Here is a 23,758-nt window from a genome sequence, read left to right on the forward strand (position 1 = left end):
AAAAGTCTCAGAGGAATGGATGCTGCAATTGCAAGCTTCTGCACTGAATTTCTTCCATCACGCAAAAGAGGATAGAATCAGCATGTTGGTTCAGTTGAGTTTGCAAGTAGTCTTGTGTGAATTCCTGACATGCCTTTTTCTAAACCTTTTTCTAAATGACGTGTAATAAGGAGAATGCATTTGCATGTTTAAACCAAAGACTCCTTGTGTATTACTTCCACATCTGTGCTAAGACCAGAAGAGGCATTGCATCCTTTAGAACAGAGAGGTGACTTGTTCTGCCATTTGCTAGGCACATTACACTCTAGAACAAGTAGGAAAGTTCTTATCTTTACCTAGACACAACTTTTCTGAAAATAATAGCATTTTCTCTTTGCAGAGGGCGGTAAATCCACTTCTTTGGTGATAGTAAGCTCCCAAGTATTGCAGTGCCCTTTGCTCAGAATCTTTGCCAGGCTGCAGCTAAAGTGTACAATAATGTTCATGGCTTAGGCCCAGTCACAATTAATAAAAGATGCTCTTGGTCTTTGCACACAAAAAGGATTTTGACAATTGCCCACTGTTCTGTAAAGCAAATGAAAATTTTTGCTCATACTTGGAGCTTTGGTGCTCCCTGCATTTCTCTAAATCACTGGAATAATCAGGGGTCATTGTTGCTGTTTTGCCTAGGACCTCTTTGCTGGCAAAGCTATACCTTTTTGGAAGTTTGGGCTTCTGTTCTCCCTTGCTTGGCCACATTCTTATTTATTTACACAAGTATGGTGATTGTAATTGGTCTCCAAAGTACTGAGGTTTTGAGTTTATGTTCATTGTCATGAAAATTCAGAGTATACTGTTTTTGTTTGTCTTTCCTCCCAGTGTTCCCTGTATGCTAAGCTTATTGACAGTTTCAAAAAACCTCAGTTAGTCATCCTTGGGATACATCATGACTGAAAGTATTTCCTTTGCAGATTTTCTTTTCCCTCTTTTCATTTTTGTTTTTATCAACATTGACCTCTACTCACTATTATCACCACACTTGCTTATGCAGTAGATTGTAAATTATTTTGGATGAACGTGCACGTTGATAAAAAGTACGTCAAAGTACTGAGGTTTTGAGTTTATGTTCATTGTCATGAAAATTCAGAGTTATCAAACTTGCTTCAGCAGTAGTTGACAAATTTCATGTCCTTACTGAACCTTAGGTTCCTTTGCACCTAACTTCTAGACTCAAATGAAAACCTAAGAGTTGTTAGCTTCCAATTCATAAAATAAAATAAAATAAAATAAAATAAAATAAAATAAAATAAAATAAAAACAAAATCATAGCCCAATGTAATGAGAACAAGAAAAAGTCTTTAAAATGTGAAATTCTATGTTTAAAAAGCAGACAAGAAAGTGAAAAATACAACATGTTATTTCCTGAAATTTCATTATTTTTAAGCTGATGTCATCACCTCTTGCGTTCTGAATTCTAAATATCTTTTACTGACAAAAATAATAAAATTCTTTCCTGTCACCTTAATTTGAATATTGTGTCCCACTACTCACAACCTGTGCTTTGAAACTGCCCTGTAGAACCTTTCTGTAACATTTTCCTGATCTTCTTATTGGACATTCTGAGTTTCTTGGAATCCTTCTCTTTTCATTAGGGAAGGGAAGAGCAGAGCAGCCAGAAAAAAATAGGAAAACAGTGCCTTGGAGTTAATAAACACCGCACTTAATACTAACAATTCTTGAAAGGTCTACCAGACCTTTCAATCAATCTACAGTGTCATTAAAACATTCAAGCTCCATAAATTGCAATATTGGGAGGGAAAATTGCCACTAGTATATAGAGATCCATTGTATTTACTTGTGAGATATTTGTGATGATTACAAACATCAAATATTTTCTGATATAAAAACAACAACAATAAGGTGAAGGTTATGTGAATTATAACACAGAAATTATGTTTATGCAATAGGTTAGATGAATAGCTTTAAGTAATTACAGCTTCAGGAGAAAGCCTTAATATAAGACATCTGATGGCAAGAATCCATCTGAATACCAGTTTACAAACTAGAAACATGATCAAAAATGTTTGGTTCATTATTTTTATTAATTAAAAAGTATGCTATAAATTTCCAGCTTAGTGAGGGTTCATCTGCATTCAACCTTTAGACAATGTTCTCACTTTGCATGAGATCTACCTCCACACCTGACACGTCAAGACCTATGTAGTAGTAACACCATGTATAACCCCCTTAAGAAGGGGGTAAGCCATATCCAAGTGGTGTATGTAGTTCTTCTGCAGGGCCTCTGCCCTGTAATGAGTTCAGCCCTGTCACACAAAAGCATTTGAAGTTTTTAAGTCAGGCATTAGAAACAGAGAGTATTTAATAGCAATGTACTTTGGATCTGCCTCCTGGCTTTTAAGCCTTTGGTGTAGAATCTTTAGTACCAGAGAGTCTTTGTAAATGGAAACTGAGGTCTTCAGGCATTCATAAAATTTAAGAAACTGGTATTTAAAAAACCACTAAGTATCACAAGACTCCTGATAAAAATTGTGAGAGTTGGCAAGACTTGCATCCTCTTAGAGGCAGCTGAGACTTACAGAGATTGAGGCCAAACAAAACCTCTAGGAAAGAGGAAAACAGCCCTGTGAAGGCTCAGAAGAGAAACATACTTGGGACTGAATTTGCTGTGGTCTAGATTCTAAAACCTTAGATTAAGTATGTGATGCAGGTGTGAAAAAAAAGTGAATCTGGGGACCACTGGGCTGTAACATTCCTGTTAATTTTAAAGAACCTGGCACCGTTATGGAGAAAAAATAATGCAGAATGATGGCCAGTGATTTGCACATAATTTTGAAGATTGTGCTATACTTCAAAATATTATAAATGTCTATTCAAATGCATTAAAAAAAGTCATCATCATCAAATCTGCAACACACTTGCAGTATGTTAGTGGCAATATTTTATCTGAAGTATGTCATTGATACCCACGTGAATAAAAATGTAATGTAAAACCATCAAACAAAAGGTCTGAAGACTTTAAAAGGGAGAAGATTTATTAATCTGGAAAACAAAAACAGTCTCTGTTTCAGTATAGTAAAGGAAGGAGGGAAAATATCAGAGAGGAATTGGAAAATGGCAGTTTTCAAGCATTTGGGCTAATTAAGTCTACAGATTGGGAGAATGATACAAGAAAGAAGAGTACAGCAAAGCTTCTTTATCCAAATTAATCTCTTGAGTGACTGTTTTTCTTCAACTCACAATTATATTATTTTAGTAACCAAAGTCTTTTTCTAAGAAACTGTTTAAGATTTATTTATTTATTATTTATTTATTTATTTTTATTTTTTCTGGAAAGGTACTATTGACTATTTGTTGTTTATTTATTTATTTATTATTTTTTCCCACAGTACTGAAAGCAGATAACTGGCATAATGTTTCTTTTCAATTTTGAGTAAATTCATCTTCAAAAATCCATCCAAAGCCTCACTGGGCTGAAGCAGTGGGAACTCTATAGTGGTTCAGCACTTTAGAAAATCAAGAGCCTTATTCAAGGCTCTAAGCAGAGATTTAACAATCTAACCTGATGAACCCTTTTTTTTTGGAAAATTTCAACCTGGCCCATTTAAAGACTCCTCTGGCAGAAAGCACCAGTGATTTAGTTGGGATTGTAAAGATTTACTATGCACTTTTCCTATCTTATTAGAACCAGTAATGGAATCCACTTACTTGAATTTCTTTGGCTCTGAATACATACTGTTGAATAGTTTATGAAGTTGACATCCAGAGGTTAAATTCCTGTCTACCTTTCATTTCAGCTTTATAGCTGTAGCAAGTATATTTCCTTAAAACTTGTGGATTCTAAATCATGGAAAAAATATTTTTAATCTCACCGATATTTAAAACAAAACCAAAAGCCACACACTAGGAATTCAACAGTAAAGTTATTAGACTACTTTGATGATTTAAAGAAAATTAAGAAAATATTGGGTTTGTAGATAAAATGTGCCTTTAAAAAAAATTTAAAAAAACTATTTTTGTGTAATTTTTTAATTCTGCTAAATGTTTATAAAATAAACTAAAAACAAAGACTTTCATTGAAACATTTTCAAGATAATAACTTGGCTAATACTACTAACAATACATACTTTCATTCTTCTCACTATGTAGCAGCCCCTTATGCATGCAAATATGAATGATTTTTGCTGTGTATCTATCAGACAACGATGGGATCTGTCTCTAAACTTTTCCTATATTTTCCCTCCAATTTAGTAGAAATAACATGAGTTTTTGATGTCTACCTAGACATAAGGCTTCTCACTATTTAAGCTCTCTAATGCCTTACTTGCTGCAGGTACCTCTGTCCTTACAGGTGTATAAAGTATGCTGAATTCATCTTATAAATTTGATAAAATGAAAGTGGGAGCTGTCACCTCACCATTGCAGAGCCCAGGATGATGAAGAGGGTAGGCATGTTCTTAATATAAAACATCAGGGGAACAGCTCCAACACTTTCAGTCTGGCATGGATTTGTGTGGTCTACTGGATCACATCTATAATGACCATTAAATGGATACTGTGCTGTCTGTGACCCTTCACAGAGCTTGCTTTTTTGGCTAGGGCAACCCAGCCTGATCCAAAGTGCAGTGAAGTCAGTGGAGAGACTCAGCACCTTAAACAGACGGAACTGTGCTGATCCAAAGCCAGGACAGGAAACTCTGAGGAAACATAAGAGCTACCCTGTTTGTTGCCTTGAGTATTTGTTTAGTGTTTTGGAATTTACTGACTAAAGCTGCATGGAAGAAACTTGGCGGCCAGAGACATTTGCCAAGTTGTGTTATTTTGGTAGTATCAGAACTCCTGAAATAAACCTAAAACTCCAGTGAGACTTCTGTGTTCATGTCATAGCCTCCTTGAACTCACTCTACCCAACTGCTCAGGATCAACCTGGACTGTCAGACCTGCTGCAGTCCTGTTTAGTAAGGCATAATTTTTGTTTAGAACATGATGTGTCCAGTTCTCCTCTCAGTTTACATCCATCTTCTACCTCTATAACCTGTTGGATATAGTTGATACAGTTCTGATTTACTCCAACTTAGGAAAAGAGGAAAACTCAACAGACTTAATGTAGAGTCCAACAGAAACCCCCTGAAGTTTGAATTTCTTTGAGTGGCCACCGTGTTATATTTCCTATCACTGAAACAAGCATTAACTGAGGTGCCAACATCCATTAGTTAATCAACCAGACAGAAGCATAGTCCTGTGTTCCACACTCAGAAGTGGCTATTCTGTTGACTAAAAATTTCAATAAAAATACACTTCTGAAAATTAAAATGCATCACATTTTGAGTAGAGTAGACATGAAAAAATGAGCCTACAGATGATTCAGCTGGAGCTTGTGTTCATTAGGAGGGTTAATACAAATGTTCCTGATTGTTTCTGTTGTTTATGAATCTCGACCTTCAGAACAGCGCTGAAATGTGCTGTCTCCTAAAGATGTTCCCTACCGATATGACACACACTTTGCATTGTTTCATTGCACACAAGCATTAATATCCCAGAGGTAACCCACCCTTCTTTTAACGGCTGGTGACAGGTCCAATGGCTGAGCAAAAATCAGTTGAAGGAAAGGGAAGTCTTGTCGGAAACGAGATTAATCTTGTAACGAGTGTTCAGCCCTGATAACCCATCTGTGCAGAGAACTGCTTTAACTGGAGAGCAATTAACCTTCACCTGACAAGCTCTGTCCAACCGTTATAAACAACATTAAAGGCACAGGATCCCCCTCTTTTTCCCTCTTTATGTAGACTAAACAATCAGATCATGAATTCCATGAAAACGCTACATGCAACTGTGCCTTGATGACAAATCACAGGAAAATTTTGTAAAAGGTAATGGCTGCATGGAAATCATGAAAAAAAAAAAAAAGTGTCTGGCCACCACTTTAGTGAGTTGCTCTGATTAGTAAAAATTGAGCATTTCCAAGGGAATACCTTACGCATGAGGAAAGCTGAAGTGAATATGCCAAAGACTAACAATAATAAAAATGTATGCAAGTAGATAAGAGCTGGCTAATCACGTCCCAGGGACATTCCTTTCAGGATGGAATATGTACTTCCCCAACACTGCTGTGAACACAAAGCCAAAGGGCAACTTCCTAGAGCTTCTTCACCCATGGCCTTGTGGAAGTTACTTATCACAACTAAATTCAACTGGAAGAACCCATCTTCAGGAACTGGGCTTTTGGGTCAGATCCCCACAGGACCAGATCTCCTGTATGACAGCCAGTGTTCCAAGCAATGTGTTCACTTCATTCTTTGAATAGTCATTAAATCTACCCTGATTCCAGCCTGACAGACCAAAACACAGTTAAATATCTGCTCCCCCCCTCCCCACCCCCCTCCTTCCCCCAGTAGCCTAAGGGAATAACTGAACGTGGGTCTGTTCTTCAAAGATGAAAAGGAATGATCTATGAAAAGCCACAATAGCAAAGTACTACTCAACTCTACAGGGAAAGGCTGAGATACTGATCTCAGTCACAGCAGCAGAAACCTGGAGTGATTCCATGGGAGTCATTGGCAGAACAACGAACAATATTTGGGCTGAGCTCATGAATAACTTGGGTGAAAGCCTGTCCCTAGTCAAGCCATTGGCCAAATATTTTTGACTTCATTTTGGCCAATTTCACTTCAGGTTTCCTAAATCCTCATTCATTCTATTCACATGCCTGAAAGCAATTACTCTGAAGTTACAATTAATAGTGAAGGTTTTCTGTCTTTGTTTACTTTTCTTTTGTTCTAGGTTTCTCTTGTTCTTACCAGAAGTTTAAGTGTACAGCTTAGTCATGGTTTTATTTCTGTGTGCAGTGAAGCGAAATTTCCATTTCAGTTATTTTGTTTGAATATATATATCAGTATGAATTGCAAGAGATGGCCATTACTCTTTAATATCCAGAACATGGTATTTGTTGGAGTACACCTCAAGTGCTAGTGAAACATAAATTTTATTTGATTATGCATACAAATAAGGAAAGGATGCAGGCAATAAGCATGAAGATGGGGGAAGGTTGCTTACTCTTAATCTGACAAAATAACTCTGTATGTTGAACCATCTTAATTTGTAGTATCATAAAATGCTGAGCCACCTTTAATACCATTGCAGAAAAAAGAAAAAAGAAAAAAAAAAAGAGAAAAATATGTTTCATAGTCTAATGTATTGGTTCTAAACTTTTACACAAACAGATTTTTTGTACTGTGGCTTACATGTTTAAATAGTAACAGGTAGAACATTAAATTAAGCAAGAAGGGCTTAGATCTTTTCAGTGAATTAGACATTAACAGATAGGAAGTTCCTATTGAAAGCATTTCCTGTATTGGTAGTCCCTGATTTTGGCAACTTATCTTAGTAGGAAATGAATGCAGGAAGTATCTGTCTACAGACTCTTTATCATCAAGGTAATTGCTGTGGCAGCATTTTACTGTTTATCAAGGTAATAAACATATAGTCTAAAAAAAGATGTTTTTCAACTTTAAAGAATGAAGTTTAAAAAAAAAATCTTATGGGCTATCATTGTCTTTATGCAAAATCTTCCACGTAGAATTTATATGCTGCCACTTGTTTCTCTCCACACAGCTGTAATTAGGGATTTGTCGCATTAAACATTTCCCTTTCCAAGTGTCATTACAGCTCCTATAACCTAAGGAAGAGGAGTGCAAGTCCACACTCTTGCAGCTTTTTTCCCCAGTTATAACACTGTTTCTTTGTATCTTGCTATATGATCTCTATTAAGTCAGGTAGTTCTTCCACTTCCTGTAAACAGCTACTCACCACTCCTTCCTTCAGGTATTTGCATATACCCAGTCCTTGTAATTTGTTACTCTATTTCCTTCCCATCTTTCAGGCACTGCTTAATCAGACAAAACATGCATTTCATTCAGCAAGTTGGATCTTTTCCTAGTGCGAAAGGGTTAACATCAGCCTAGTGACACCAACAGTTGCAATACACACTCCAAATAAACATACCATGCAAGTGAAGGGTATGTTGAATCACAGTGAATCATATGCCTCCCTTGCATTTATTAATTTCCAAAACCTATTTGAAAGACCATTTGTCTGGTCCATTGTACAGGGACGATCACTTGGTGTGTCCTTCAGACTAGCTTTAGAAAAATTGCTATACCTCATCGTTATTTTTTTTTCTTTTTAATGTTTTGATTGTCATTTTATTAATTTCATTTTGAAACAAATTAGATTTATAACATGATAATTACCAGAGCTGTCAATCACTTATTTGAACACAGTAGTATTTTGTTGTTGCTGTTGTTTACTTGCTTGTTTTTGTTTTTGTTTTTTAAATTACTAATATTTCCTGGTTATTATCAACAATTAACCAATGTCTCATGGTTTTAATAATGCTATTATCTGCACAGTAAAAATCATCATCCTGGTAGCTAAGCATGCACTGCAAAGAAAGAAATAACTTCCTTGTGATACAGGATTGCAACCTGAATCTCCTGATTCAGACTGGGATTTGAGCTGAAATTTCAGTTCCTGGTTTCACCTGGTTTCAGATGGTTCCTGAAACAGCTTATCCCTCTGTTCACTGAGGTGAGCTGTTTTTACAGTCCCTCTTTTAAGGATGGGGTGAGGGGGATTAGAAGAGTCAGGGAATAAACTGAGGGACGTGGCACTATCCAACCTCAGTCAGGCTTCTTAGCAACATTTTAAATAAACCCTGCAACCATAAAGACAGATACATCCTTTAAGGAAATAATTGATTCCTTTTCCAATAAGTGCTTTGGAGTTTTTGTATTGTTGTCTGTTTTGAACACAGGAAAATTTCTTCTATAATACACAAACAGGACAGCAGGATGACAAGCAGAACACATGCACATTTTGTCAGACCCTGGGCTTTTTATTACTGGCAACATGAAAAAAGGCTGGCATTTCTCTACCGTAGAATTATTTAACAAAGGAAATTAATTTTTAACTAGTTAATAATGAATCTGATAAAAGTCATGTTCCAGTCAATGGATTTTATTTATTTATTTTTTAATTTGACAAGGTTTGGAACTACATGTGATACTCCCTACTATATCACTTTTACTTTGCTTAAATTGGTAATACAAGTAATACAAACCACATTCTTCTATTTCTTTTCTCCACTTTACTGATTTTCAAAATAATTCTGCTGGCTTGATGTAGAAATTTACATTAAGAAACCTATTTTCTTGTGAGTGAAGAGCATTATATATTTTTACTGGCTTATGAACTGTCACATGGAAAATAAATATCTTCTTTCGGCAACAACATTTGTTAGAAATACTTTAGTATTTATCTTTCAGCAACTCATTCTCCAAGAGCACTAGATTCTTTAAATGTTATTTCTGAAAGACCTTTTTTAACTCATGGACCATACTGAAAAACATTTTGTTAAGAGATAATATAGTTCTTGTTAAGAAACAAACAAATAAGCCAACCAACCCAGACAGTCAAACATACACATCTTCCAGCTGTTGTTCCTTGCCTGGGGACTTACTTCAGGAAAGCAAGATCCTTATACAAGGAGTTAGTTTTGGCTTATGTAGCCACAAACCAGCTTAAGTTAAATGACTGATGATTAAAAGCAAAAGAAAATAAAACAAAAATCCCCCAAATATCTTCTGTTCTTGTATGACTATTTTTTTACTCAAAATTTTACATTTATGTTTAAGTCAGAAATAATGTTTTACCTGGAAATAACTACAGGTCTGACTCTACCACCTTTATTGAGACAAAATCTTCTTGAAATTGGTGGAAACTTTGAATTAAGATCAGGCTAAGTGGTTTAAAGCACTCTTTCTACTCTTGTTTTTGATTTATCAGAGCTCTTAGACGTGTGCTTGGTTTTAAGAACGTAGTGCTATAACACCAAAGCCAATTGAAGTATTTACAGTCTTAAAGTTAAGTACACCATTGAATCACTTCATAACTGAGATGAGAACAAATCAGAAAAATCTTCAATTTTTTATTATTATTATTTTTAATGCAAGGAACAAAAGTACAAATTGCTGTATTAGTTCTATTAACCTCAGTGCAGATGCAGTTCTTTAAACAAAGACTTGAACATTTCCATATGCCAAGAACAGGGTTTTTTAAGTGCTTTCAGCTTCTCTTGATTTGGAAATATTTGAATGAGTACTTAAACTTTAAAAAGAAAGTGAGAGAAAAGTAATGTTATAGAAAGAAGCACAGATTAAGATTTCTCATAAAAAAATCTCACTGCTATGCTTATATATTCCTTTAATCAGTATTTCCATACACTTTCAAGATTTAGAAACCACAATGATTCTCCTGCCCTTTATCAAGGACACAGACTTTTTCTCCCAGAGAGCACAGCTTCCACACAAACTTTACATTAGAAATCAATAATGAAGGGGGAACATATTTAATAGTAAATTAGAGTAAAAGAAATATTTCCAAGTGTAATCAATTAGTCTTCGCAAAGTCAAGATAATGTACTAAATAGCTTTTCTAAAAATAAGTGTAATTGTACTGGCAAGCAGGGAAAAAAAATATAACAAGGTCTGCTACATGGCAAGGAAATATAATTCCAGTTGTATTTTTCTATTTCATGTTCTTTCCTTCACTATCAGATAATGGCAAAAACCAAAATGACCTTCAGGACAAGTATTTTTACTTTATACCAAGGTAAAGCGTAAGTACTTTTTGCTTCATTATAAAACAACAACAACCAAACAAAACAAAACAGAGAAACAAAGACAGATGCCTTATTCAGAAGCCACGATGTTTTCTAAAATTGTGTTTACTATAACTATAGGGATGCTTATAATTAGCAGTGCTGTATTGATTCAATAGTCTTCAGCTTCAGGGCTCTGCACCTTTGTGTTACTGCACACATCTGCCAGGTGCTGCTTGTGCCAGAAGAAAACATGTCACCTTAGCACTGAAATCCTGACTGCTAGACTTCCCCCTCTTGAAAAAGCCCTTTTGCAAGCCTTTGAATGCCAGAAAAATGTCACAGTGAGATTAACTCTACTACAGCAGGTTGATAGAAGTGAATACATTAGAAATACAAGCCTCCTAACTGTGTGCAGAAACTCAGACACCGCTTGCAGAGGCACAACCCCCTTTCCTCTCTGCAATTTCTTAAGCCATTCCCCAGGGAGCTGACTGTGCTCCAGTGACACAGTGGGGTCCCTGGCTGAGTGAGGTGGCCACTCAACTTGTGGCAAGCTATCTGGGAGGTGATCTGCTCACCTGCCAGTACACATCATGGAGGAGCAGAAGGGGCCCCAAAGCTTACACTAATGTTTGGCTTCAGCAACCTGTCCCAGTTAAGCCAGTCCAGTTTCCCATTGGTCCTGAATGCAGGTTTGTGGTAGGAGAAGAAAGAACTAAGCAGCATTAGGGGAGGCTACCTTTGCATGTGTGTAAATCTGGCGCAATTTCTACCTGGTTATGAACAACCACAACCCAATTTTCAGAAGTACTGACTCCATGGCTTCTCTAAAGACAAGAGTGGGCTCCTGGTGCAGAGATCCCACAGGAGGTTTCCCACCTCCCCTGGTCATAGCCTGGTGGCTGGGCTGCCCCTTGCTGGCAAGCAGCACAGGCCATTATTTTGAAATTGCAGAAACATCAGCGAAATCATATTACATAACTGTTTAGCAAAAGCACAAGCACCCTCTTGGCCTTCATATGGAAATTCTTTATTTCAGAAACCTCTCAGTTACATTACTTTTTTATGTACTCAGTATAGAAGAGGAATTGAATCTCTTTAGACTGGCTTAGCCTCATGTCAAAGTACATTTCCTGCACCTAGAGTGCAAAGCACCTGTCATTTCTTTCCAGTCATTTTACACTTTACACTTGCATAAATAAAATCCTTGCTTCAGAATACAAGGCCTTCCCAACCCTTTGGGTGCCAAAATCCACACCAATTTGGGGTGCAGATTTCAGTCCGCAGAATTCACACTCCCAGATAAGGAGACCAAAGTGTACATTTTTCCACTCAGGAGGCTTTGCTGCCTGCATTGCATTAACAGGTTGCACAATACACAACTGCACACAGTATCTTCTCATCATGCTGTTAGGTGGAGGTGGAATAGCAATGATAACATATTGTTTATAATCACCTATTACAATTAAACAAATAGAAAATTTCAAATATGTATACATATATGCTCCTCAAAGCATACGTAGTATCTAATATTGTGCCACTATTTTTGAAGAAAAAAATCCCATCAGCACTGAGAGTGCATTCTGTTTAATAGACACCAAAAAGCACATTACTCTCTCAGCACATAGCTCTTTCTTTCAGCAATGCAATACTTGCCTCCCTGAACCTTGAGATTCTCATAGAGAGCCTGATCCTGTCCTGTCCTGTGTGCTCTGAAATGCATAGTGAAACCAAAGGGAATTCAACTGTTTCAGGAGCTATTTAGCAAAACAGATACTAGACAGCAATGCAGAGTAGATTCAGATCTTTGTTTCTATAGATAGCCTCTCAAAAGCTTCAGCGATTACAAAAATAGAAGGTTCATTATTCTTCTTAACCACATTGTCTTCAGGCAAGACTTTCAGAATTTGAAAACTATAACAAATAGCATCCTATGATCTTTAAAATTTTAACAACTATGCAGACGTTACTGAGAAATCAAACTTCAGCTCCACTTAGCTAATGGCCAGCACCGCTGCCATTCCATATCTCTTACTAAATCTCTGGCATAATCAGAAAAGTATAAAAATACACAATACCATGAAGAGAACAAATACCTTGATCCCAAACCTGATAATAAAGTGCTGCTGAGTCCTCACTGTACCTCACATGCTGTTTTGCTCTTTACGCGAAATTAGTTTCACTATCGCAAAACATTTAGTTGAAGTTACACTTCTGCAATTAATCACAGCTATTGTTATATCTATAACTGCTATCTGTTGCAAAACAGAAAGAAGCAAAAGCTCCAATAGATAGACATTTAGATTTTCTCCCGTTTCTAAGTGACACAACCTGAAAAACTCAGCAAAACCATTCTTAAAACAAAAAACAAACAATAACAACAACAAAAAAAGCCACACACAAAACATGCACTGAGATAAATTCATAAGCCGACATGAGAATTTTATTGTCCAAAAAATTAAAAGAGAAAGAACACAACTATAAGATCTTGCCGCCACTATTAAAATAACCTAACAAAAAGTCTTGAGTATCAGTCTAGAGTTTCTAGAAAAGCACATCATTAACATCTGCAGGACATGGAAAGAAGAGCTGGTGCCTCTCATTCCCGCTTGCTAGTATTTGTGTCCCCATCAACACGAGAAACATCTAAAAGTATCCAAAAGGCTAGTACTCTTAGGAACCCTTTTTTTTTCCTTTCGGTGCACACCCTCTCCCCTTCTGGCAGTCCGCAAACACATCCAAGTTGTCAGAATGATACCTACAAGAAATTTCAGAAGCTCTCATAAAAGGGCTTCGCATATGCAATCCACAGCACTGAACAGTGAATTTAAAAAACCCAATTTTTTTTCCGAGTTTGAAGTTTTTAAGCCTTGCGGATGGTTGGAGTAGGAAAAAGGAAATTTACTAGGCAGTACAAAGGAAATCTTGTTGTCCTCTATTGTGGCAGTGGGGGTGTTGCCCAATTCTAACTTACCTAGGTTGATAAAGGAAACCAAAGAACACGCTACTGAAAAAAAATCCAACAAAAAGGTACCCCTTTCTTACCTTAATAGTGCTTGCCATAATGTGATCAAGATTATTGATCGCTAATAATTGCTAATAATAATTATTGCTTCGCTCTGACCAGAAAGAAGTTTTGATGAGGTTGTTTAGAGCGGATGAGATTGTGCTAACTCTGGGAAATGAAGTCAGCCAATGGCAGGAAGAGGTTTCTATTGGTCCTGGCCACTGCAGCTCGAAGAAACAGGATATTTGGGAGTGAAGAGATAAGAGTCCTAAAACAATGTTGTTTTTCTTGATGATATGTGACTAAAATCTTTTTTTTTTTTTTTTTTTTTTTTCCTAGCAAAAAAAAGTCTACTGCCTGTGACTGCCTAGGCAGGTGTGATCTGATGTGCAGTAAGTGTTACATGCCACTCTGAGGCAGGATGCAGATGTCAGCTGAAATGGGCCACATTCGGCACGGGTTTCAAGCAGTGTGCTCACTGGGGAATTGCTGATTCAGGGCCACAGCCAGACTGGGTATAAGTGGGGGTATCTCCAAATATGTTAATGCAGTCTAGCCGGCTTACACCGCATCTATATTTGTCCATTACAGTCAAAACTGGATCTTGGGCTATTGACACTTTCTAGCCTACCAGATCTAGCACATTTGTTCTTAGACTAGACATGGGAAGATTGGTGACAGTAATTTCTTTTCAATACCTCTTTCTCACTGAGGAAAGGAAGCCACAGAAAGACATGCATTTCTTAAACAAATGTCTGAACACCTTAAACAGTCTTACATTGTCCATGCTCTTAGATTAGTTCACAGCTTTTCCTGCTCTATCCATGCATGAAAATCAGATGGTTTCACTGGTGATTCCCTTCCTGGTTTGAACATGATAGCCATTTTTTATACTATTATATATTTATTTGTCTTTTTGTAACAGTTGGCCATTACAGGGCACCCCAAAACTCCAAGCTGTGCAAAAAAAAAAATACTGTCCCTGTCCTAGGCCCTTGCTTAGGAATGCTGAACTCCAAAAAAAAAAAAAAAAAAAAAAATCTTAAAAAAAAAAAAGAGAAGAAGAAAGAGATTGGGAATGAGAAAGGCAGTGTTTCCACAGTGTCAGGCAGTGCAAAAACACACACTCAAAGATCCACTGCTGGCACAATCCACTTGCTCTTTTAAGTCTTGCAGGATCTTCTTTTTTTGTCAAAGACATGTGAATGTAAAGATTGCAAGCTTTCAGCTGAGGGATAAAGCTTGAGAAGAGGACTCTCAAAAATGTAAAGAAAAAAAAATGTCAGAATGTATTACTTCTTAAATAGTCTTGTAATTTTTAAAAGCTGCTCTGACTGTAACTGGCTTCTAATTTTTCAGTACCTGCTCTAACAACATCAAAACGTTGGACATTTTATTTGAAAGCACTGCAACACTAGGTAAACAATTCCCACTGTAGCAGGGTCCTGCCCTCTGACCAGGAACTCTGATGGGGTAAAAATAAATAAATAAATAAATAAATGAATAAATAAATAAATAAATAAATAAATAAATAAATAAAAGAGTAAGAAATAGTGATGGCTTGTAGTAGCATTATTTAGTAGAGGTAAATGACCTCATCTTTTCCCAGTGCCTTCCTCTCTTGCTTTTTATGAAAAGAAAAGGAAACCAGAGTGTTTTTCTGTACCTGCTTTTGACTACCAGCAATTGGTATGCACTTTTTCCAAACATTACACACTAACAGAGGTGGCAGTACTGTAAGTCCCAGTTCACTCTTTTCTTTCACTCTTTCACTCTTTTTTTTTTTGGTCTATCCTGACCAAAAGAAGGTGAGAGGTAGCCATGCAGTCCTCCAGAGCAGCATCTGGAGGACATGAAGCACTACCTACCTGGCCCAAAAGTATTTGTCCTTCAGGCAACGGTCCACCTCACATGAGGCAGGGCAAAAAAAAAAGCTCCATCCACCCCCGCTGATGGAAATGGTTCCCTGAGGACCACGTATTGGGAAATCTAAGGACACAGCTTTTGTGCTTGCACAAAAAGCTCAGGACCGGTGCAAAATAGGGATCTGGCAGAGTCATAGTGTGTCACACAGGTGGGCCTCTCTCCTTGCTCATCTCCAGCTTCTTTGAAGCTTTGGGGCCTCCTCAGCTAGCCCGTGGGGCTCTGGGAACCTCAGCAACCTCCAGATGCTAACAGAGAGACTGCAGGCAGCAGGTGCCCTGCTTTTACTCCCTGATCTGGGCTCTGAGGTGTCACGGGATCTATCCCCCTGTACAAGTTTAGCTCGATTTTATAGTTCACTTTAAGGAGCTCTGGTTTCTTCCATTGCAAAGACGATTTCTGTTCTCTTCAGAGCAATCCGAAGTCAGCACTGCTGACTATGTCCTCTATGAGTTTATTCATATAGATTCGTTTTTTCATATATAAATCCAGTGTTACACTGCTGAATGTCTTCTTGAGGACTACATTCATCAACTTACTGTGCTTCTGCAGAGTAGGTAACTTCTGGTAACTTTCCTATTTTCATTATGAACAGTAAGAAAATAAAGCAATTTACAGTAATTGTATTTCATGGGGATGTTGATTTCCTCCCTTTTCATCTCCAAACAATGAGTAAGTCAGCCAAGAGATTAGAACCTTTTTCTTGAAATTTCAAAGTGTTGTATAATGTTTCAGTTGGGTGACTTCCACTCTAGCTAAGCCGATAATATTTATATATATATTTTTTCTTAAATATATTGAGACACTTGAAGTATCCAGCTCTCCAGTGGGTGGGATCTAACAAATTCATTCACAAGTAGGATTTAGTAATGACTCTTCTCCTGCCTGTCTCCATATATACAAACCTCTTGTTGATTTCTGTAGGGCTTTCAGAAGCATAAATCAAGCAATATCAGACTCTGCTGAGCTCTTTTATTATTATTACTTGAATTTTACAGAGCCCACAGCCTGGTAAGGATTTTGCCATTTTAAACTGGCACACATTCTGTGCCAAAGAATTCAATGAAGTTTATTTGACTTTCAAGCTAATACCCACAGGCAGATTTCTGAGTGCTTACGCTTATGTTGATCCAATTGTGAGGCAGAGCTTTGGCATAGTAAAGAAAGGAAAATATTGGGTTATCAAATCACCATCATCCAGTTGCAAAAGAAAAATAGTACAAACACTTCTACTATTATTCTCTTTTATGCATTTTGTTAAGATTAAATAGAAAGAAAATATGTTTTTGTTATGTTAGGCAACTATGCACTATTGTCTGTAATAATGGTGTATGAGTTTGAAAAAATGTGTCTTTGTCAACAAGTAGAATGAAAACACAAAAAAGTATTAAAAAGTATTAGAAAGGCATATAAGCAACCCAACACTGCTTTTCTCCATAATTTCTCCCTCAAGCTTGTCATCTCAATTTGTCTGGGCTACTTTTTGTTGATTTTTTTCTTTTTTACATTCAAGCCTTCACCTAGAAACCACAGCAACAAAATACTGCCTTATCTGCTTAACACTACATATGTGCTTAAGTTTCTTGATCAAAACAAGATTTTTACACATGCTTTAAAGTTACAGCTGTGCACTAGTTCTTTCCTGGATACAGACAGGGTAAAACGCTGCTTTGAGTGCCTTCCATCTTTAGGACTAAAGAGTTCCCTCTTTAAAGAAGAGTTTTTATGCTCTGGAGACCGAAGACAAATTTAGTTTGACCATGCAAAAGAAGTGATTAAATTGGGTCCTAAAATAAGAAGATGAATTTCCAAAGAAAAAATTGTGCTTGTTGAAGCCTTTATGGGATGTAGCAGAGGTATGTTTAGTATGTCTGTACTCACTTAATGACTAGTAAAATATTTCTCAAGCAACCATTTTTCATGCTATTAGAAATGATCCCACTAACTTTACAAAACAATCAATTCCTCATATTTTTTATATCATATGTGCTGGAGTGTTAGGATGTGGGAAATATATTACCGTATTCCCTATGTAAACAGCCCTGCAATCCATCTTGCTGTCTGGGAGGTAAACCAAGAATGTTGCTCCCAGCCCTGGATGACCAAAAGGTTAGAAGCAACCTCTAATATCCTCACTGGAGCCACTAGGTCTTTTACTTTCACATCTCTAGTTCAGCAGTCTGCCCAGATAGCTTCTTTCCTTTTTACTCTATCAACTGCTATAGCACTGCTAATAACATGGCCTTTGTCCCTTTAACTGTATGTACTTCTTTATATTATAAATACCTCTCTTTAAATTCAGCAGGGTGATCTGGGGACACATTTGTCTTATCTGTTACACTAAGTGTGTGTATATACAGCATTTATGGGTAGGCTAGGCAACTCAAGGCAAGTGAAGGCAAAGGCAAGGCAAGGCAAGGCAAAGGCAAGTCAAGGCAAGGCAAGAAGGGAAGGCAAGGCAAGGCAAGGCAAGGCAAGGCAAGGCAAGGCAAAGGCAAAGCAAAAAAGGAAGGCAAGGCAAGGCAAGGCAAGGCAAGGCAAAGAAAGGCAAGGCAAGAAAAGGCAAGAAAAGGCAAGGCAAGAAAAGGCAAGGCAAGGCAAGGAGCAAATTTCATTTCTCTTATCAATATTCCAGGTAAAAAAGATGCTCCACTTTAGGCAGAACCTGGAAAACTTGACTTCAACAAAGGACTTTGCATTGCCTTTTTTTTTTTTTAAGTAGATTTTAAGAAACTTAGGGAAATTAGTGCTACTTCATGGCATATGAAAATACATCTGTAAAGGTCTTAATCCTCTAAAAAAGACATCACATTTTGCTTAAATGTAGCTCTGAATATTTTGTTCAGCTTGGCCATGCTCTGCTTGGTGTGTGAGGGCCAAATAAGCTCTTATCAAGTTTTCACCACATGCTTCAACGGGACTTCCTCCCTTTAATTCATGGCTTTCAGCTGGTTCTGAAGAAAATGTCAGCAAATCTGTTCACAGGGGGGAAATTCTCCCTTCCCCACAAAGAAAGTTCTCACAAACGGTCTTCCAGCAGGGGAACACACAGAGGTGCCTAGAAGAAGAACAGTTTCACAACCTGCCCCCAGGTGCTGAGAACCAGCAGCCTGGGCAATGCTCTGGGGGGTGACCGACTGTCGTCCCCCATCCTCAGGGCTGCTGGAGCTCCAGGGATGCTGTGGGAACTCCTTCCTTCCATACCCGAGGGGGTTTGATGCAGCACCCAGGACTGAGGATGCAGGACAAGCTCCATCCTGGAAAAAAATGGGGTATGGTTCCAGGGTGAATCCCTGACCAGTGACCCATAGCTGTGAGGGTAACTCCAGGAGGATGGTGCTACTCTGAGCGCTTCTGCCAAGCTCCAGTCACTATATCAAAGCAAGCAGCCCACATGAAGCTGCATTATTAATGTTATCACTGCCTGTCCACTGGGGTCATGAGGCACGAGTCCCACAAAAAAGCACCCTTTCCTTCAGCATCATTTCCTTCAGCATCATTTCATGCCTCTTGTTTGCCTTTCGATCAGCCTCAGCACCACTGGCGAGGGACATCCCCTCGCCAGTTTTAGCACCCGAGCGTCCCCTTGGGCAGGGAGCCACGGGCATCCCAGCCCGGGCCGGCTCCTGCCGCTGCGGTCACTAGAGGGTGCTCCGTGCCCCGCAAAGGAGAGCAGAGGCTCCTCCAAAGCGACACGATGCACGCACAGCTCTTGTCAGGCTCTGAACTGACTTCTTGTCACAGCAGGAATGTTTTAACGGCGGCAGGTAAAACAGGTCCCTTCCTGCTGCCGTGGCACCCATCACCGGGTTTGCCCTCAGGACTGGTTTCTACTTTTTCTTTGCAGTCTCCCGTCTTTGCTTCCTTTCAGTCCTTCCTTTCAGCTATCCCCAGCTGCTCCAACCCATTCAGCCAAGTAGTCTCTTCACATCTTACCGCCCTCCTCACCCTCTTTACTACGCCTCCGCCACTGTCAGAGCAATGAATTGCCCTCATTTGCTGTCTGGGGTGAAAAGTTGGGAGAAAGCCTGGTTTGGAAAGTCTTTATTTTTATTTTTATTTTTAACTTTACTTCACGGAACAATAGTAGCAAAGTCTTCCAATTGACACATTTTTACAGAAATCAAATCCTGGAAGTTTTCAAGTCAAAGTAGTACACTTACCAATTCTGAGTCTGCAACTTTGGCTCAAGATATTTAATTTTGCAGTACCCGAAATATTTTTGATAACTTCACCACTTTGTGACCACCTTGTCCATTCTGATTATCTTTGGAGACCAGCTCTACTCTCTACATAACAAATACCACAGGAGTGGGAGATGAAAGAAATGGGAGCTCTGTTTGCCTGAATTACATTGGCACAGTCACTATTATTAAAACACTGGAGTTATCTGTAATATTCAACATATGTAGTTCATAACAGCCTAGTGGGAGAGGGAAGTGCTGACATACTCATTTGCAGGCAGAGAATTGAGCCACTGTCTGCTGCAGTGGGATTCCTTTCAGCAGGCTTTAGCCGTCTTAAATGTAGGTGTCCAGACTAGTTCTCCAAGACATCTTATGCAGCACCCGATACAATTTTATTCACGTCGTTCAGTCTCACCTACAACAGCTACTTAAAAGAAGCGAGATGAATCACACCCCTAAAGAACCCATTGCCTACAATGGGAACCTGCATAAGACACCCAGCTTTTGGAAAATTCTGCTTACGTGAGATGAATCTCATCCCAGCTTTCCTTTGATTCTCCCTTCATTTTCCAATCTCTGAAATGTTACGAATTGTACTGCTGAATGCCAAAGGTGTGCTGTATGGATTAACAATTAAAGTGTGCTGAGACTTTTGTCTGAAAGCTGCCACCAATATGAAGTTTATTTGTTTTATATTGGATGCTAATTTAAAGCTGGTTAAGTGGCAATGTTACCACAGGACAAAGAAAGCACTTCAAATAAATTAAAAAAAAAAAAAAAAAAAGTCTCTGCTAGGAAAAAAAGAAATAAATGTTAGGGCAAGGGGTAACATTTTTCATCACTTTTTTTCTAACTGTTTTAGACAATTTTAACCAAACTACACAATAGTTTGAGCTGGTTATTACACAACACTGTCCTTCAAGGTCTTACTATCCCCAGATTGATGGGTATTGCACGCAGCAAATATGTCTGGCATATTGGATTTCTACACCGTATTAGTGAGGCTGTTTTGAGATTTTCATCAAGAATGGAACCTATTAAAGTGTCTCTCACACTGTTCTGGCGTTTATAGCGTGCTTTGGAGGACTGTGTACTCTTTTTTCCCTCCTCAACCAGGAAGTCTATAGAAAATGCTTTCAACTGTTTTATTTGACCTTTCACCTCTGGGTTTTTGGTTTTTGCCTAATCTGCAAATTTGAATAGGAGGTATAGCTGTGCTTTTTTTTTTTTTTTTTTTTTTTTTTTTTTTTTTTTCTTAAGTAACCAGTCAAATTCCTTTAAGGACCAGACACGCTTCTGAAACTGGGACTCTTTTGGTATTGTACTTCTTTGTTAGTGGCTGTGAACAAGAAACAGATGTGAAATATCTGAATTTGAAACTTAGTGACCCAGAAAGACTGGGGCTAACCCAGATCATTCTTAATAACTGAAAACTGCCACCCTTTGACCACCTTGAGATACATGCAAGCACCCAGAAATATTCACCATCCCCAACAGACAGACAGACACAAATAGAAACCTCGGGCCTTTTATATATCTTCACGCTAATCGTGCCCATACCAGGCATCTCACAATAATATCTCATGCTAAGACAGAAATAACTGCTCTGTCTGAAGAAAGAATCCCTAGCCTGGTTCCACAGGTTGAAGAGCAATGAGGTTGCAGCTGATGAAGGAATGCACTAATTACAGTTCTCCAAGAGCACTCTTCTTTTGTTAAGATCATGAAGAACAAATTCAAAATTGAAGTAGCAGGATATATCATTCCTGTTACTGTTTCTAAATACTAGACGTATGCTGCAACAATTATTTTGCAATTTGATTAAAAAAATAAATAGAAATAAAGCACTCAGGAAATCTGATAGCACATCTTCCAGGAATACTCCCAAGGCTAGGATGTGTGGTCCAAAAAAGATAAAATGCACACATTTCTATAACTGTCTGATATTTTTGCCTCTCTCTGTCTCTCAGTAATACCATATGCCTCATGAGAAAAAAAAAAAAAAAAAAAGAAAAGAAAAAAAAAAAAAGTCATTCTCTATTTTGAATCTCAACTATACAATTATAATAAAAATATTTATCACCTTTTTGAAGAGCAGAGCAAATATGTTGAGAGGAAATAACAATCAAAATTGCCTGTGGAAACTAGTTTCATGTGGTTTTCTTAGGAGCAGAAGATAGGCCTCAGAGCACGTTATGATTATATGCTACAAACAGCTCACTCATTTCTCTAGCATTGAAAACCCTCACTCCTCTCTTGTGTTAGACCCCATGTGTTGGAGCTTTACCCTGTGTCTGCAGTGATGATCCTGCAAAATTGCTTGGGTGGTAGAAAAAAGACTTTTGTTTGGAAACTGGGTGATTCCAGGAATGGCTTGTTGGCAACCCTCTACCTTTGGCATTATTTAATCAGTTTACAAAAAAAAATATCTTTTCACTACCAGAAGGAAATGTGCCTCTTTTACAGAGTAGCAGTGTACCTTGAATCTATAAAGCTTGATGACAAACACCAAGTATTTCTAATAGCCAAGAAATACCATGCTGACAAAGTCCTACCTGATCTGATTTCTGTACGACCACATTTCTAAAGCTCGGTGCATTAAGAAAAAGACATTTACAGCAACCCACAAGAAAAATAGATGATTATCTTAGAAGTACTACAGTGAAATTGAAGTACTTGGCAATGATAAAACAACGTGTTTTCTCTTGGGGACTAAATATATTGACAAGAAAGAGTGAAAAAGTGTTCTCAATTACTTTAATGGATAAAAACTGTGAGCATAAAATGCTTACCACTTTGAAAAGAAAAAACAACAACACTAAAATAAAAAACAACAATGTATATTGTTAATTGCCAAGATAATTCCAACTCAGAGTTTTTACAGATCTGGGATTTGTAATCATCATCACAATCTTACTCCCCATGTCTAAAGCACTTTGTTGGTTACCCAATGTTTTAAGAAAAAATAAAGAAAATGTCCTGCTTCCACTGATATGTATGGCAAAACTCCCTTACCCTCAGTGGCACAAAGGTTTCAACCCACTGAGGATTAAACAAAATTGCACATTATTACAGTTCCCTGCAAACTAGAAATTTTGAGTGTCAAAGGGCTCTAATTAGGTCTTATAACAAAACACAAAAAGTACTGTCCAATAACCCAAATTGAGCAGAAGTCAAAAAGGGAAAGAATCAATAGCTGATAGGATTTAATGCACAATCTAAGGCCCACAAAAGAATCCCTAAAGCCTTCTCCTGCTCTGAAAGACTTGCCAGACATGTGTGAAAAACTTGCTAAAAACATGTGTGTTACATTACCTTGGTGGCCTGTGACTTACCCAACAACCATTTCCAATTATCTGGGATCCAGTAAAACAGAAATGAAATTTTTATGTAGCATTAGTCCAACAGAATGGGCCACTTAGTCTAAAAGGATCTGTATTTTGGACCCTGCCCTAGAAGACATCAAACTTTTCCAATTTATGGCATTCAAATCCATGGGTTGCCTACATCTTTATCTCTATCTAATCAGAAAATTGTATCAACTGAAAGATTAAAGTTTAAGCTAGAATTAGGCCAGTATTTCCCAAAACATACCATGACTGATTTATAGAATTAGTTCCTTGTTAAATTAAGGCTACATAAAGTACCATACTGCATCTCTCAAAAAGGAGTTGTGACATTAAGGCAGTTTGGTTTCATTTTCATCTTTGCCCCCTTACCCTTCTTCCCCACTGCAAAGGACTCCACTCCCTTCCATTACCCATGGATGCTGTGCAGTAGTCAGGTTACAACAGCCAGTCTGGTCCATGCAGGCACCTATGTGCCAGGCAGCTGCAACAAGATGCAATGCAAAATCCACCCAATGCAACACAAAATGATCCTCCTGACTCTTCCTTGGTGGCCACAGGACTTCAGAATTCTCTTCCTCACCTCTCTGCTGAGCTACACAATCTCATATAAAGCTCATTTATCTGTGAGTTCTCT

At 37.9% G+C, this 23,758-nt stretch overlaps 1 protein-coding gene across 9 annotated transcripts in view; it reads right to left on the reverse strand.

Moving 5' to 3' along the window:
- ERG (ETS transcription factor ERG) overlaps positions 1–23,758 on the reverse strand; it is a 148,761-nt gene that overhangs the window by 52,110 nt on the left and 72,893 nt on the right. The window contains exon 1 of one of the 9 annotated variants that reach the window (XM_072027009.1): positions 13,703–13,860. The exons of the other annotated variants lie outside the window; for them this stretch is intronic. Within the exon in view, the coding sequence (XP_071883110.1) occupies positions 13,703–13,720 (18 nt within the window). The 5' untranslated portion in view covers positions 13,721–13,860. Of the gene's footprint in view, positions 1–13,702; positions 13,861–23,758 lie in introns of those variants that run through there. 9 annotated transcript variants of the gene reach the window in all.

Source organism: Anas platyrhynchos, chromosome 1, assembly GCF_047663525.1.
Source record: "Anas platyrhynchos isolate ZD024472 breed Pekin duck chromosome 1, IASCAAS_PekinDuck_T2T, whole genome shotgun sequence".
Classification (NCBI taxonomy): Eukaryota; Metazoa; Chordata; class Aves; order Anseriformes; family Anatidae; genus Anas; species Anas platyrhynchos.